The sequence below is a fragment of the Suricata suricatta genome, chromosome 5, assembly GCF_006229205.1.
Source record: "Suricata suricatta isolate VVHF042 chromosome 5, meerkat_22Aug2017_6uvM2_HiC, whole genome shotgun sequence".
NCBI classification, from domain to species: Eukaryota; Metazoa; Chordata; class Mammalia; order Carnivora; family Herpestidae; genus Suricata; species Suricata suricatta.
The window spans coordinates 35,093,809-35,110,445 of record NC_043704.1 but is presented as its reverse complement, the minus strand read 5'-3'; the positions used below and the strand labels follow the sequence as shown (position 1 = coordinate 35,110,445).

At 32.5% G+C, this 16,637-nt stretch overlaps 1 protein-coding gene across 3 annotated transcripts in view; it reads left to right on the top strand.

Moving 5' to 3' along the window:
* GBE1 (1,4-alpha-glucan branching enzyme 1) overlaps positions 1–16,637 on the top strand; it is a 267,548-nt gene that overhangs the window by 174,366 nt on the left and 76,545 nt on the right. For all 3 annotated transcript variants that reach the window (XM_029939144.1, XM_029939143.1, XM_029939145.1), the window contains exons 8-10: positions 3,162–3,277; positions 7,555–7,682; positions 11,965–12,063. In XM_029939144.1, the coding sequence (XP_029795004.1) occupies positions 3,162–3,277; positions 7,555–7,682; positions 11,965–12,063 (343 nt within the window). The remainder of the gene's footprint in view (positions 1–3,161; positions 3,278–7,554; positions 7,683–11,964; positions 12,064–16,637) is intronic.

Genomic DNA, 16,637 nt, shown 5'->3' with positions numbered 1-16,637 from the left:
AGTTCTGATTCTGTACAAACAGTCTAGTTGCATCAAGATACTGAGTTTATTTACAAAGAGTGAATTTGTCTGTCTAGATTTATCATGTAAGATGATAAGACACACCACATTTGTTGGGACCACAGAACTGTTAGGAACATATGTGTGAGTCTATTCTTTCCCCCTATTTCCTGAACTAATAGTTCATTTTTCTTAATCAACAAAAGCTAATTGTTTATAAGCATAAGATTTACAAGACTAGCTGTTGTTTTTACTTAACTACTCTTAGTAAACCTAGTTTTAGAAAATGTATATTAACTAGCTTTCCATTTGCTGCCACCAACTTTATTTTTCTGGCTGTATTTCCTGAGATTGTGGTATAAAAAATAAAACTCTCTAGATTTTATTTCTTTACTGTTTTTGTCCTAGATAGTTTGGTCTCCTATAAAGTTTTGTATATCTCTTTTCTGTCCCTACAGATAACACATCTATTTTATGCTTCATCCATGATTTATAAAACATAACAAAATAAATTATTTTGGAAGCACTACAAATTTGATTTATTCCTGTCAGTTTAATCTTACAGTGATTTTTTTTTCTCCCCAGGATTGTTGATGTTGTTTAGATATTGTTTCTGGTTAAGAGTATTTTTTTAAAAAGTTGATTTTAAGAGAAAGATATTGCACATGTGAGGGTAGAGAGAGAGGGAGAGAGAGAGAATCCCAAGCGGGCACCACACTGTCAGCATGGAGCCAGACATGGGGCTCAAATTCACGAACCGTGAGATTATGATCTGAGCTGGGAACCCAGAGTTGGACGTTTAACCAACTACGCCACCCAGGCGCCCCAGCTTAAGAGAATTTTAAGCTCTAAAGTATAGAATTTAGTTCTTTTTTTAACCCATTACATTTTGCTAATTTAGATGCTACTTTGTCATTGTTTCTTTCACATTATCACAGGGAATTCTTTCCTATTCATCCATGCCAAGAATCTGTCTACTCTTGTAGTCACAGCTAAATCTTTTTCTTTTAATATGTTATGTGAAGTTTTATTACCGTTTTTGGTCAAGAAGAGAATAAAGAGTATAGTAACAGGAACCAATAGGCCATTTAATAATGGTGCCTTTAATCAGCTTTGTGATATTGGGCAATGCTTTCTTTTCAGTTATGAAATTTATATCATCTCCCTTTTTCATTTTTATTGGATTGCACTATTATTGGTGTTTTTTAAATTTTTGTAGATATTAGGGCACAGGTTTTACATTTGAACCTGTGCCTACCGAGAAAATAGTAAAATTTATATTAAAAATTGACAGCAACTATCTACAAACTCAAACCAGTGATGTAAATGAGTAGTTAGGGCTGGTACCAGATAACGTGGACTGGAAAGAGCTAGGAGGTACTTGTTCCATCTCCAGGCATTCCAAGTAAGAATTTCAAGTCCTCTGCAAGGTAAGTAAAATAGTAGTGTATGCGAGATAAGGCTCAGGGACAGTTTGCAATATTTGGCTCATGTATTCATATCTTCATACGTCTACCCAAGGTATACAGCATTTAAAGAGGTTTTTGTTCCTACTCGGGTAGTTTTGACTAAAAATATCTTTCAGTTTACCTTCAGAAGTAAAATATACACTACCAGTTGAATAGGCAAATTAGACATGTATGTCCTTTCCAAAATATTGTTTACAAAGGATTATTGATTGCAAGTTTCTTCACGTGTTCTTTCTGAAGTATTCCTTTAGCAACCTGGTTGAAAAGTATAGACATGCTAATTTTTCATTTTAATGTGAACCAAAGTGGCTCTTAAAAATAAGTTTATTAATTTAAATAAAACTTCAAAAAGTATATAGATAATAATAGTCCTATACAAAATAGAGTAATTTTGATCTTATTCAAGTATAGAATACCTTTTTGTTTAATTTCTTCTTGTCAAACAGGTTTTTTTTTTAACTTAACCCCAAAATAAATATGCATTTGTAGAAACATATGCAAATTCTACCTTCATCATGTCTTGGACCTAGTAATCTAAAACCTCCTGACTACCTTTTATATCTACCAGATTGCATGTATTTCTGTGTTTTTCATTTCTTTTCTTAACTTTCAGTAAGTTTGCAAAACTCAAAATAGCTTATTTAAAGCACTTAATTACTAACAACACTCATCTTTCTCTAAAGTTTGGATTTACTCTTCCGAAGTTGATTGTGATGACTTAATCTCCACTTATGTCAGATTGCTCATTAATATATGGAAGGTTTAAAAAAATACATAAATTTTAACTGGGTTAAAGATTTGTGTTCACTATAACTGCTTTGTCATTAAGCTAAATGAGGTATTAAAGTCTTAAAACTAGAGTTATAATAAGATAAAGAACTCAACCATAACTGTATGACTAAAGAAAGTACTAATTGATGATGCCTTCTTTTTCAGTTGTCCGAAATAGGCTTGTTTCGTGTGGTGTTTTTAATTGAGTTATAACAGTTTTTTTGTTTCCTTCTGTTTTTATGGATATAGAGTTCTAACTTGTAAAAGTGTTTACTTTATTATACATGTGTATTTTAGTAATTAGGTCTCTTTTTTTTACTCTCAAAAAACAATAGTCTAGTAAATGTAATAATATTGGTTATCATGTGGTTGACTTCAAGTCTTTTTTTGTTTTTTTGTTATTCTTAATGTATCTGTTTGAAAATGTAGAAAGAGAAAATATTTTAAGCAGACAAACATTGAAGGCAGTTTTTCTAATAATAATGAAATTATATTTTCTGAATGGAAGAGCTATGTATAGGTTACATTACAAAAAAAATCTTGACACAAACTTAGAGATGAGTAATAGATTTTTTCATTGTTGTTGTTGTAAGCATTACTATGTAGTAATCACTGTAAGATTACTTTGCTGAGAACTAAGCTTTGAACAAGAGAGTCCCTGCGTTTGGACCCAACTTAGACTTTTTTTCCACAAATTTTCTTAGATATCAAGTTATTTTGAAACTAAAGAAATGTAATAATTCTTAGAATGAATTTCATCAAACCAATGTGAATAATATTAATGGTTTTCTGGTTTTTATATATTTCTTTGAACATCACAATTTCCAAGATAGAAATTTATAGTTAATACTATTAGCAAATAACGTGTAACAATTAAAGAAACCAATATACAATGCATTATATTTTTTTCTAATATTTTAGCTGGGAAGTTTTAAGATTCCTTCTGTCAAACATAAGATGGTGGTTAGAAGAATATGGCTTTGATGGATTTCGTTTTGATGGTGTGACATCCATGATGTATCATCACCATGGAATGGGTAGGTAAACTGATATATTACAGATGCAAATAATGATTTTTTTTTTTTTTGGTTGGAAGATTAAAACCAGGTTTGGGTTTTAGTTTCAAAGCTACAATGACCATTATTGTTAGCTTGATTTTTATTAGTTCCAATCTGTATATCTTTTCTCTAGAGACTTCTGATCCCTTTTTGGCAAGAGGTCAGATATATATACATTTTATAAGTAAATAAAAGATAATGCTTTTCTTTGAGATATATCTCTTGATAATATGCTATCCTTATTATGTATCTTTCTTTTAAGTATGTTTCATTTATTTATTATATTTTTATTTGTTTCTATATATATAAAATTAACATACAGTGTTAAATTAGTTTCGGGTATATAAAATGATTCAGCAATTCTGTACATTACTCAGTGCTCGTCACAATAAGTGTGTGCTTAATCCTCTTCACTTATTTCACCCATTCTCACACCTACCTCCCTCTGGCAACATCAGTTTATTCTGTGTATTTAAGAATCTGGTTTTTATCTGGTTTATCTCTTTCTTCTTTGTTCATTTTATTTGTCTCTTAAATTTCACATAAAAGTGAAATCATATGATATTTGTCTTTCTCTGAATTATTTCACTTAGCGTTATACCCTCTAGGCCCATCAATGTTGTTGCACATGATAAGATCCCATTCTCTTTTATGGCTGAGAGTAATATTCCATTGTTTGTATATATATATGTATATATATTCACAATGTCTTTATCCATTCTTCTCTGGTTAGATACTTGGGCTGTTTACATATTGGGGCTATTGTAAATGATGCTCTAATAAACATATGGGTGCATATACCTGTTTGAAATAGTGTTTTTGCATTGTTTGAGTAAATACCCAGTAGTGGAATTCCTGTATCGTATGGTAGTTCTATTTTTAATTGGGGCGGGGGGAGTCCTTCACACTGGTTTCCACAGTGGCTACACCATTTACATTCCCAACAATAGTGTATCAGAGTTCCTTTTTCTCCACATTCTCACTAATACTTGTTATTTCTTATGTTTTTTATTGAGCCATTCTGACAGGTAGGAAGTGATATCTCATTGTGGTTTTGATTAGCGTGCCCTTGATGATTAGTGATGTTAAATATCTTGTCATATGTCTGTATGTCTTCTTTGAAATGATGTTTATTCATGTCATCTGCCTATTCTTAATTGGATTTTTGTTTTTATGAGGATCAATTGTATAACTTTTAAAAAAAATTTTGGATATTAACTCTTTATCAGATGCATCATTTGCAAATATCTTCTCCCATTCAGTAGGTTGTCTTATTGTTGTGTTAATAGTTTTCTTCACTGTGCAAAAGCCTCTTATTTGGATGCAGTCCCAGTAGTTCAGTTTTGCTTTTGTTTTCCTTGCCAGAGAACTATCTAAAAAGATGTTTCTATGGCTAATGTCAAAGAGATTACTGCCTATGTTTCCTTCTAGGAATTTTATGGTTTCAGGTCTTACATTTAAGTCTTTAGTCTATACTGGGATTATTTTTGTGTATGGTCTAGGAAAGGAGTCCAGTCTGCATGGAGCTGTCCACTTTTCCCAGCACCATTTATTGAACAGACTGCCGTTTCCCCACTGTATCTTATTGCCTTATTTGTCATAGACTAATTGACTATAAAACTCTGGGCTTATTTCTGGGCTATCTATTCTGTTCTATTGATCTCTGTGTTCATATTTGTGCCAGTACTGCTATGTTTTGATTACTACAGCTTTGTGGTATATCTTGAAATTTGAGATTATGATGGTTTCAGTTTTGTTTGCCTTTTTCAAGATTGCTTTGGCTATTTGGGGTATTTTGTGGTTTTACATAAATATTAGGTTTTATTTCTTCTAGTTCTGTGAAAAATGCTATTGATGTTTTGATAGGAATTTCCTTGAGTTTGTAGATTACTTTGGATAGTATGGGCACTTTAGCGGTACTGTTTCTCCCAATCCATAGCATGGAACAGCTTTCCACTTGGTTTGTGTCATCTCTTATTTCTTTCATCAATATTTTATAGTTTTCAGAGTACAGGTCATTCACATCCTTGATTACGCTTATTCCTAAGTATTTTATTCTTTTTAGTGCCACTCTAAATGGGATTGTTTTCTTAATTTCTTTATTAATTTTAGTATATAGAAATTTAACAGATTCCTGTATATTAATTTTGCATCTTGCAATTTTACTAAATCCATTTATCAGTTATAATAGTTCTTGGGTTTTTATATATAGCATCATGTCATCTGCAGATACTAAAGCTGATGAGGAACTGAGAGCTTTCCCTCTAAGCTCAGGACTCAGACAGGAGGCCCCCTCTCACTGTTTGTACCCAGCACGGCACTGGAAGTCCTAGGGAAAGAGGTCAGACAGTTTCAAGCAGACCATTTATTGCAGCATGGGATATGAGCCTGACAGCAACTGCAATGAGAAAAAAATAACAAGAAAAAAATTAAATTAGAACCTTTGTGAACGTGTGGGTTCCTTTGCATATTAAACACTGTAGAAAATATGTATATTTTAGATATAGATGTTCACAGTTAAAATTAAAGTATACATTAATTTGTAAGGAAAAACATTGATCAGAGATCTTCAGTTTCAGTGTTGTGCAAAGAGGGACACCTGGGTGGCTCCGTTGGTTAAGAGTCAGATTGTGCCTCAGGTCATGATCTCACGGCTGGGGCTGGTGAGTTCAAGCCCTGCATGGGGCTTTGTACTGACAGCCCAGAGCCTGGAGCCTGCTTCGGATTCTGTGTCTCCCTCTCTCTCTGCCCCTTCCCCACTTGTAGTCTGTCTGTCTGTCTCAAAAATAAATAAAACATTAAAAAACCTTAAAGTTGTGCAAAGAAATGGGATCACAGAATCCTAATCACTTAGTAGATAATATGGTGAATAATAATTATTTTTAATGGCCAAATATTAAAGCAGCAAGTAGTCTGAAAAAAGGACTTTAAATTTTAGCCAAGAAAGAAGCTATATTCAAAGTATATTGCTATTTGCTCTTAATCATGGTGCTGTGCCCCATGAAATGTTCCTAGGAAGCAAGTTGTATCTATAAAACATGACAGGTTTTACTGATATCCTCCAGTTTGGAGAGAAACTGACTTAAGGAATGAAAAAGGAAAGCATGGCAAAACTTAAGAAAGAGTCTCTCCTAGATCACAACACCTCCTAGATTACATATGCAACTTCTGCATTTCCCTGTAGAACCTCTCTCTTCTGAAGGCTTGGTATTTTCCAGGGAATTATAGAGTTAGGGAAATGAACTGGAAAATAAAAATTAGGCAAAGCAATTAACATCAAGACACAAAGTGTTTAATTTATAAAATTCAGTGATAAAATGAAGTTCAGCAAGTGACATCTTAGGAAGAAAAAGTAATTTACCTGTGTGGATGAAAACAATGGCTGAACTCATACAGTTCTATTGCCAAGAGCAATATCTATAAAATCCTTAGGGAAACAAAGTTTAACTCAAGAATTTGATAATTGAGTTGTCATTCAGGTATAAATTTGAAAGAGCTTGATAAATAAAACTTCCATAATTGTACTTGAAAATATCATTTAGTGATAGAATCCAGCAAACTGAAGAAAACGTGAGTCAAAATAAAAAAATGTGATGTAGGGAAGCAGGGGGAGAAAGGCAGGTGTTGAGCACTAATTTGATTTAATGAAAAATGAGTAAACAATTCAAGGATTAGAAACTATATAGTATATCCTCAATAAGTGATACATACTATAAGTAACCAAAATTAGGATGTGGGTGAAGAGAAGGTAAAAGGAAGTGGAGGATGTTAAATCTTTTTGTCATCATAGGAAATCTGTATTGCATAAATTGAAGCACATATTTAAAATAATATAAACATTATGTTTCAATTTTATGATGGTTTTCATATTTGCTTCCCTTTACTTCAGAGGGGTCTCTTGGCATGACAAAAAAACATATCTAAAAGTTGAAATCTAGAATTCCCTTTGGTATCATTTCATGTTTTTGCTTCAAAATTTTGTTAAAATTAAATTAAAAATTTCATTTAAAGTGCTTTATTTTTGAAAATCAAAAAATTGATTTGCCGGATTGTCTGAATTCTACATGTTTGATATGGAATACTTTTCTAAGTTAAACCACATATTTGCTGACAATAATATTATATGCTATTGAGGTACATTATACTTTGCCTTGATAACAAAACTGATCTCAGTAGACTGACTGATGGGGGCATTTGTGCTGATTTGATACTTGCATGTTAACATAATGCATCCATATTGATTTTCTGTTCTCTAGGTCAAGCTTTTTCAGGTGATTACCATGAATATTTTGGACTTCAAGTAGATGAAGATGCCTTGATTTATCTCATGTTGGCAAATCATTTGGTTCACATGTTGTATCCCGATTCTATAACAGTAGCTGAGGTAAAACCATAATGATCTCTACCCTCTGACCCGTTTATTATAGAACATTTTATTGGCATACAATAGCTGAATGGTTAATCTCATGCTGTCAATAATTGCATAACTGAAATTAGACCCTGAGTATCGTGCAACTGTCTTGTACGGGTGGAACATTATTTAGAATTCACTGTTTTCCTATTAGGAGATAGTGTGCGCTAATTACTTGTCATCATTCCATTGTTAAAAAAGAAAATGCCAGTGGTTAGAAAGTAAAATATCCTAATCAGTGGACAGGTCCTTCCGCCGTGAGACCTTCAGCGGAGAAAAGAATTGAATATTAATGTGTGTCTGTTTATTTATTTATTTTTCCTTTCCTGGCTTAATCATTAGAGATGGCATGGATCACTGCCTGCAAGCTTCTCTGAAGTCTCTCTTGTTCTGCTGCGATTGCCTTTCTTGTTTATGTTACTGCTTTTGGATTGCCAAATGTTCACTAGTTATTCATGATTACTGAAGGTTCATGATTAACTGTCCCAAAGCTGCACTGTAATGATATAATTCGGTATATGCATAATTGACAATTCCCCTCTTGGTGATAAATGTGATAAATTAAGAAGTTTGTTAAATGCTTATGCTAATTTAGATTTAGTTCTAAAATCCCTCTGGTTTTCTGAGTCCTCTTACTAGAAATTATTATTAAAATTGAATTTAGTATGTTACAACTGTTCTCTACAAAGTGCGGTGGTTGGCATGTAAAAATAGCAAGAATATCGTTAGAAGAGTTAGAGTTCAGTTGTATTTTCACATAGTTGGCATTTAGTTCATGGGAATGAAATGCAGTAATGACAGCCCTCTTCCTCTGGCATCTATTACTTGTATTGCTTCTATACATGTGGTATTTATTATTGTATTGTTTCTATACATCTTTTCTCAAAACCCTGAATCTTCAGCTAGGTCTAATTGTTCCTTGTTTATCTCTGGATAGAGAAAAGTTACCTCCTTTAGACATTTTGCCTTCTAAATAAGATAAGAGCAGTGGATCCTAAATTTCTGGAATCAATTATTATACACAATTTTAAAACACAAAATTATAACATCGTTTTGGTTATCTTGTATAATTCCACACTCTCTACCTACTTAAATTCGGTCATATCTTATAAATCTTGTTAATACTTGTGCTAATACTTTATGTGCTGAATATATTTTAATGTCAGTATATTTTAAACTTTTATTTTGTCTTTTATATAGGTTTATCTGTCAAGCATCAAAAAGTTTGTCGATTATGTTTATGGCATTTCAAAACAGAGACAATATAAATGAAAAATTACTACCAACAATTAATGACAGCATAAATAAAAATTGGGTACTGAAGAAAAAGAAGCAATTATTTAATACATGAAACTTAAAATTGTTACATTGATCTTTCCATTCATTTCAAGTAAAATAGTTTCATCATCTAGGGAGTCCTTGTCTGATTATCACTGTTCCTACCAATGAAACTTTGAGACTTTAGCCTACTTTATACTACTTGGTTTTAGATTTTTTTTAACATGATGTGTCTTCAATTTATTCTACTTAAATTGAAAACTACTTCAATTTCAGTACATCACTTTTCTGTCTAGTGGGAGTCTCTAGAAAATGTGAAATTGATCCTCGTGAACTTTTTTTAAGAAAGAAATATGGTGTAACAAATAAGTAATGCAATTTATATAAAGTCCAATTAGAAATTTAAATGTATTTATAATGATAGTTATTAAAATTGAAGCCTTTTTTCCTATGATATACCTACCATTTCCCATGGTTCTATTTGCTACAATTAATTTAAAATATTATTTGATTGAAGTTTCCCCTCCCTTTGTAACAGTCATAAGTGATCCTTAAATTTTAAAAAAAAGGAACTATAACTTTATTTGGAACACATAATAATTTTTATATGCTATGTTGATATTAACCTTTTTTCTTTAAAATATATTCATTTTGGTGGCCTTTATGTTTACTCTTTTTTTCTTTTTAAGATTTTAAAAGGATAGTCATAAACTCCCCTCTTTCAAAAGAGAACTACAAATATCTCATATGAATTAATGGAGTAGCTTTCTAAGGATTCAGTTTTAGGAGTCAAGACCAACTGGTATCCAAATATTTTTCTTAGCAGATTCTATTTCCTATCAAAATATTTCCTAAAACTATCTTTAGAGCAAATGTAGAGTGCACCTTAATGTTTCTTGAGAAAAAATATCTTTAACACCAGCCTATCACCAGCCTTAGGAAAACTCTTATTAGTCTCATGAGAACTCTTCTGTGAAGGCAGTTTTTGTCTATAATTCCAGTGCCTAATACGAGTAGCTGGTATTTAAAACATATACAGTCAATGTTTATAAGGAATCAAACTAACTACTTACTGTATCAGTGGAAATGTGGCATACTTGATAGATATAACTTCTTTGAATTTTTTTTCCATTAAATTTGCATCTTTTTCTTGTTTTTGTCATTTTACAGTTATAACCTATGAAGTACTATGTAGAACTAAGATTTTGTTGGCAAATATTTCTTTTTCTTACAGATGTATTTTACTATACACTGTATTTAACTCTATCTCTCTTCCATTAGAAAGCAATTAATAAATTATTTTAGAAGTCCAGAGAGGTCATATATTTCTTTTTCCTAGCTTTTCTGTGGAAAGAGTTTGGAGATGGTTCTGTAGATGAAGAAGCATTTGAATTAAGTTTCAAAGAGCTCAAATTGTATAATAGTCTTTTATAGAAAATAAGGGTAATAATACAAGGAAGAGTTTGGGCAGTGACACACATAGAAAAGCTTGTGACAAGCACAGAGAAGAGTGAATATTTCAAACTGAATGATATATTATTACTTGAAATTTAATAGTAGAAATCATGCTGGAAAGATACAGGTCTCTCCCTTCTGCTTTCTATGTACTTCAGTTAACAATTATAACAACTATATCACATTATTATTGCATGATAATAAGTGTGTATATGTTTATTTAGGTCTTAGTTTATGAATCCCAAAGGTCAAATATTCTGTCTTATTTACCTTCAAATTCCTGATGGCACCTTTATTCATTCACTCATCAAATTTTCTTGAGCTCCTGCTTTATGCCAGTTACTTTCCTACTGCTCTGAATTTTTGCCATATATCAGTGAACAACAACAAAACCCTTGTTCCATGGACCCTATATTCTAACACCAAGTAAGGAGGCAGATAATCAAATAGGAAATTATAGTGTCAATGCTTAAAGTATGATGGTTGAAACTTTAACCAAAGAATTCGAATTTTTGATTGTTGGGTATTGAAAGCCATTGTTAAGCAGTGCTAGGGTACTGTCTCATAAATTGTTAATTTGGCAGCACTTAGTGTGAAGGGAAACTGGAGACAGGAATTCCTTTCGGAAGCATAATATCTAAGCAAGGAGTAATGAAGATTATATAAGATGATGCTTGTAGAAATGGAGCAAAGGAAAACAATTTATTTGAAAGATATTGTAGAGTTAGAATTGCTGATACATGTCTCACATTTTACCATAATTGCTATTATAATATATTTTGCTACATCTGGGTCCTTATACCATCTTTTTATTTTCTTTTTGTAACTTCCCAATTATCAGTAGTTTAGTGATGGCATGACACAGGAGGAGATACTGTGTTGAAGGGCCTGGCATCTGACTCCTGACTCTATCCTGGAGAAACATATCTTTAGAAATCCCTTCACCTATGTGAGCTTCTGTTTCTGTGTCTTCTAGATTATGAGGATCCACTAGATAACCTTTATTTTCATTTCAAGTGTTTCCAACTAGAGTTAAAGCCATCTTATTTCTCATTCTTAATATACTGTCTCCTAGCTCCTCCAAAGCTAAGTGCTCACAAAATACTCCATGTCGGTACTTTATGCGGAGAGAACAAGCCTAACAGATAAATGCTACATGTATTTTTTTTGTGTTTGAAAGCAAGAGCTCAATGTTCATACAGTGGCTCAAAAATAAGTCTAAGATACTATGTTTTAGCAGTCATCGTTTGACTATTTTCTGTTCTCTTTGTCATATGAAAGAAAAGGAAAAAAAAAATAGTCTCGTGAGATTGAAGTCATCCTACAGTGAAAAGCATTACATAAAAGCTTAGTGGGAAATGCTGTTATAGTTTTAACTACTTTTACAATCATGCTACCAAAACACTCCAAAAAGATATGCATCCATTTGCTTTTTATTTATTGGGCCAAAATTTATTGTCAAAAGAATATTTAGTAAGGATTTGAGCAATACGAACTGATAATACTGATGACTTTGTTTTAGGATGTATCAGGAATGCCAGCTCTCTGTTCTCCGATTTCCCAGGGAGGCGTCGGCTTTGACTACCGATTAGCCATGGCTATTCCAGACAAGTGGATCCAGGTAAGATTTTATGCAAATGTTTCCCCTATACACTCTATGTATTATGTTGGTTTATTTATTATTTCTTTGATTTATTTAACTTGTGATCATTACTTACAAATATTACAATTATAATAATTGAAGTATTAAAAAATTTATCATTAGCATATTTATTCTTATGCTTTTTAATTCGATGTTTCACAAACTTCTAAAAGTTCTAGTTTAAAGTATTCATACGTGTGTTATTTAGGCAAGGGGAAATATGAATAGAATGTGAGCTGTGTACATGGAATTTTGCATTATCAATCCAGTTTAAACTTCAGTGCTCTATATTTAAAACACATTCACCTTCATCAAAGCATCCATTCCTCCCTGCAGATCCTCAATGGAAAAGTTACTCCCTAATTCCCCTTACTTGCTTCATAGTATATTTTTACCTGAGCAGATTTAGATTCATCCATTCCTTTATTTAACATTTAGAAATCCTTACCATGTGCCAAGTACTAGGAATGCATAATTGTACATGACACCTTGCACATGATTTCTAATACATTTTATTAAATTAAATAACAAGTAGCTTGCATTATATTTTGTTTTATTTAATATTTGGCTATATGTTGTTATATAGACTTAGATTTGACATTGAACACTTCTGAGTGATTATGTTCATGATGATAGGTTGAATATGAATGAAGAGTCAGCTTTATATCAAATAAGCATAGTTTTCTGATGAGCCCTTTGGTACACACATGAATTGGTACCATAACATCACAGTGGTAGATGAGTTTGGCCTTGGATAGAAAAACTTTGGGGCCTGCTCTGAAGGAACTAATTATTGTAATCTTATCTTAACTTTCTTTCCTGTACCCGCCAGGCAATTTGTGCAATACACAACTGTGACATTAAATCTTTACCAACATAATTTTTGCTTCTCCATTTATAATGATTCCTAAACATTGTCAAGTCAAAAAAGCAAATGTTTTCCAGAGATGATTAGGTTGAAAATCAAAGAAACAAATATGTATTCTAGCTTTAATACCTGGGAAAGTTGCTTTATATCTGACATTAAAAAAAAAAAGGTGTGGTATTCAATTTTGTCACTTTTGTTTACAGGTCTTTACCCACCATCTTTTAGGATTTCCAATCTTTCATGCAGACTTTTTTCTCACCTCCTACTGAAAAGTCTCTACCAGTTTTTGTGCAGATTTAAGAATATTTCAAGGTGTACATCAACATAGAATTATTCCCCCATCATAGCCCACAATGAGATATTTCCTTTGCTTGCCAATGATGTCAGGTTTTTTTTTAACATATTTAATTTAACTTACAAAACATTTTGGTACCTTGTATGCTCAAGTTACTGTAGTAGTCAGTACCTCATACAAATAGAAAAATATGTTGTCCTAGGTGTAGGACATGAACATCATGTCTTCTCAGATCGTGAATTCTCTAAAGGCAGATGTTATCTTCTGTTTTATGTAACTATTTGAAAATCTTTCTCCGTCACAAAAGTGGGACCCAAAGAGAAAGTTAAAATAATGTTACAAAAACCTCAGTGTTTTCCCTATATTTTTGTAATTTGTGCATTTAAAAAATTAATCCCATCAATGACTATGATTTCCTCAAATTCCAGTTAAGCACACAAGAGTATTAATCCAAATTGTAGCTGTACTCAGAATATACGGCATTGTTATCTACCCATAGGGTCTGAGTTATATCAGAATGCTAGATTTCATTCACATTTTTGTTGTTCAAAAGAAAATTATTTCTACTTCTATTGTTCAAAATCAATAGTTTGGAATACCACATTTAATCATATTTAATCACTTACTAAACAAATACTTGCCTATCTAAAATATGCCAAATTTGCTGCATTGCCTTTCATTTTATTTTATCATTTTTATCACCTACCTACCTTTTATTACCTTTTTATGTTAAATTAAGATAAGCATTTAATTGAATTCATTCATTTATACATCAATTCTACCAAATATTTACTGACTACTTTGTATTTATATTATATAAAGTTTTATAATTAAACTTTTCATATTAAAATAATTGTTGATTCCCATGTTGTTGTAAGAACAGTGGTAATACAGTGAGATCTGGTGTACTCTTAACCAGTATCTTCCAATGGGTAACACCTTGTAAAACTCTAGTACAGTACTACAAGCAGGATACTGAGATTATATAGTTAAGATATAGAATGCTTCCATCACCATAAAGTTCCCTCATGTTTTCCCAGTCACTTTTTAACCTGTGGCAACCACTAATCTGATCTCCATTTCTATAATATTTTTTCTTCATTTCAAGAAGGTGATATAAATGAAATCGTACAATTTTTTAACCTTTTGGGATTGCCATTTTTCACTCAGCAAAATTCTCTGGAAATTCATATAGGTTGTCGCATGTATCAATAGTACATTCCTTTTTATTGCTGAATGATACTCCATGGTATGGATAAACTACACTTCATTTAATCATTCACCTATCATAGGCATCTGGATTGCTTCTGGTTTGGGCTATGGGCTATTATAAATAAAGCTGCTATAAACATTTGTGTACAGATTTTGTATGGCCATAAATTTTAATTACTCTAAGATTAATGCCAAAATGTGTAATTACTGAATCATATAGTAGTTGGATATTTATTTTAAGTAGCTGAATATTTAAATTTTTAAGAAACTGTGAAACTTGCCCAGAATAACTGTACCATTTTTCATGCCCACTGACAATGTTGGAGAGATCCAGTTTCTGTACAACCTTGCACTTGTTTTAGTCATTCTATCATAGATGGGAAGTGATATTTAACTGTGGTTTTAATTTGCATTTCCTTACAGGCTTATGATGATGAATATCTTTTCATGTGTATAGTTGCCTACTATATATCCTCCATGATAAAATGTCTATTCATGTCTTTTGACCATTTTCTAATTGTCTCATTTGTTGACTGTGGAGTTTTGAGAGTTCTTTATATAATCTAGATTAAACTTTTTTGTTGGATATGTAGTTGGCAAATGTTTTCTCCCAATCTGTTGCTTAATCTTTTTATCCTTTTCATGTGGACTTTCACGGAGCAAAAATTCTTTGTCTATAGTAAATTTGATGAGGGCCAATTTATCATTTTTTTCTTACAGGCACTTTTTTTTTGGTATCAAGACTAAGAATTCTATGAGTCTCCTATGTTTTCTATTAAACACTTTATACTTTTACTTTTGCATTGAAGTCCATGCAATTTATTTGTGCAATAAATGTGTAAGACCTAGTTCTTTAGTTCAAGGGTTTTTTTGTTTTTGTTTTTTGCTTGTGGATTTCTAGCTCTTCCAGCATGATTTGTTGAAAAGCCTATTCTTCTATTAAATTATCTTTGCCATATTTGTGTAGATCTGTACATTAGTTTCAAATTGTTGCTGTACCCAATTACCACAACAATGTCTTCAAACAACACCAGTTAGCCATTTTATAGTCTCATAATTCTGAAGGTAACAGATCTGAAATGTGTCTTACTAGGCTAAAACTAAGGTATTGGCAAGGCTGCATTTCTTCTGGAGGCTGTAGTTCCCTTGCCTTTTCTAAAGGCTTTTAGTTTTCTAAAAGCCACCTATACTCATGCCCCCTCCTCCATCTTCAAAGCCAACAGAATAGCATCTTCACATTTCGCTATTACTCTGACAACTCACGACTTTTTAGAAAGGTCCATGCAGTTATGTTGGACCCATTCAAGTAATCCAGGATAATCATCTCATTTCAGTGTATTTCACTTTATCGCTTCTCTAAAGTCCTTTCCATGTAAGGCAACATATTCACAGCTTCTGGGCATTATGATGTGAACAACCCATGGGTGGCCATTATTCTGCCTAACACAGTCCGCTGTCTGGTGCCCAACAATTCACACTGAAATTATGAGACATGACTAAGCACATCTGACTTCCATAGAACAAAAGTCAACAAAGGAATATATGAGCAGGCCTGAATCCCTTTCTTGAACCAAAATCTGCAGTAGTTTTGCATTAGTTGCTGTGTAACAAATTATCACAATCTTAAAAACTTAAAACATAACTCAGTTGCTACCTCATGGTTTCCCTAGAGGACATCTATCATATTTCTCAAGGTCCCACCTCCACTTTAGGTAAAGGATTGCACAGAAATGTGAACATGGAGGAGCAGGAATCATGAGGACCATCTTGGAATTCTGCATATCAGTATGCAACTGACACTTTGGACAGAGGAATGAGCCAATGCAGAAAGAGTGTATTGAGTAGAAGAAAGAGGCTATTTTTAGGAATAACTTTGAGGAGCATCAACTTATAGGATAGGCAGAGGGGGAGCCTCCTGGGTGCCTAGAGGGGTGGCAAGACCAAACAAAACAACCAAGAGCTTCACTCTGGTAGAGTAAGAAGAAAACCTGTTCATAGAAAGGGATAGAGTCAGTACTCCAAACATGTACAGCAAATAGTTGCCTAAGATAGAGAAAATATTAACCTAAGAGTTAGTCATCTGCAGTCTTGGCAAGGTAATTTGCATTGAAATGGAGCAGAAGCCAGATCAGAGACTGAGTGGCAACTGAAGTAGAGAGACAAGTGTGTGGTCTATTA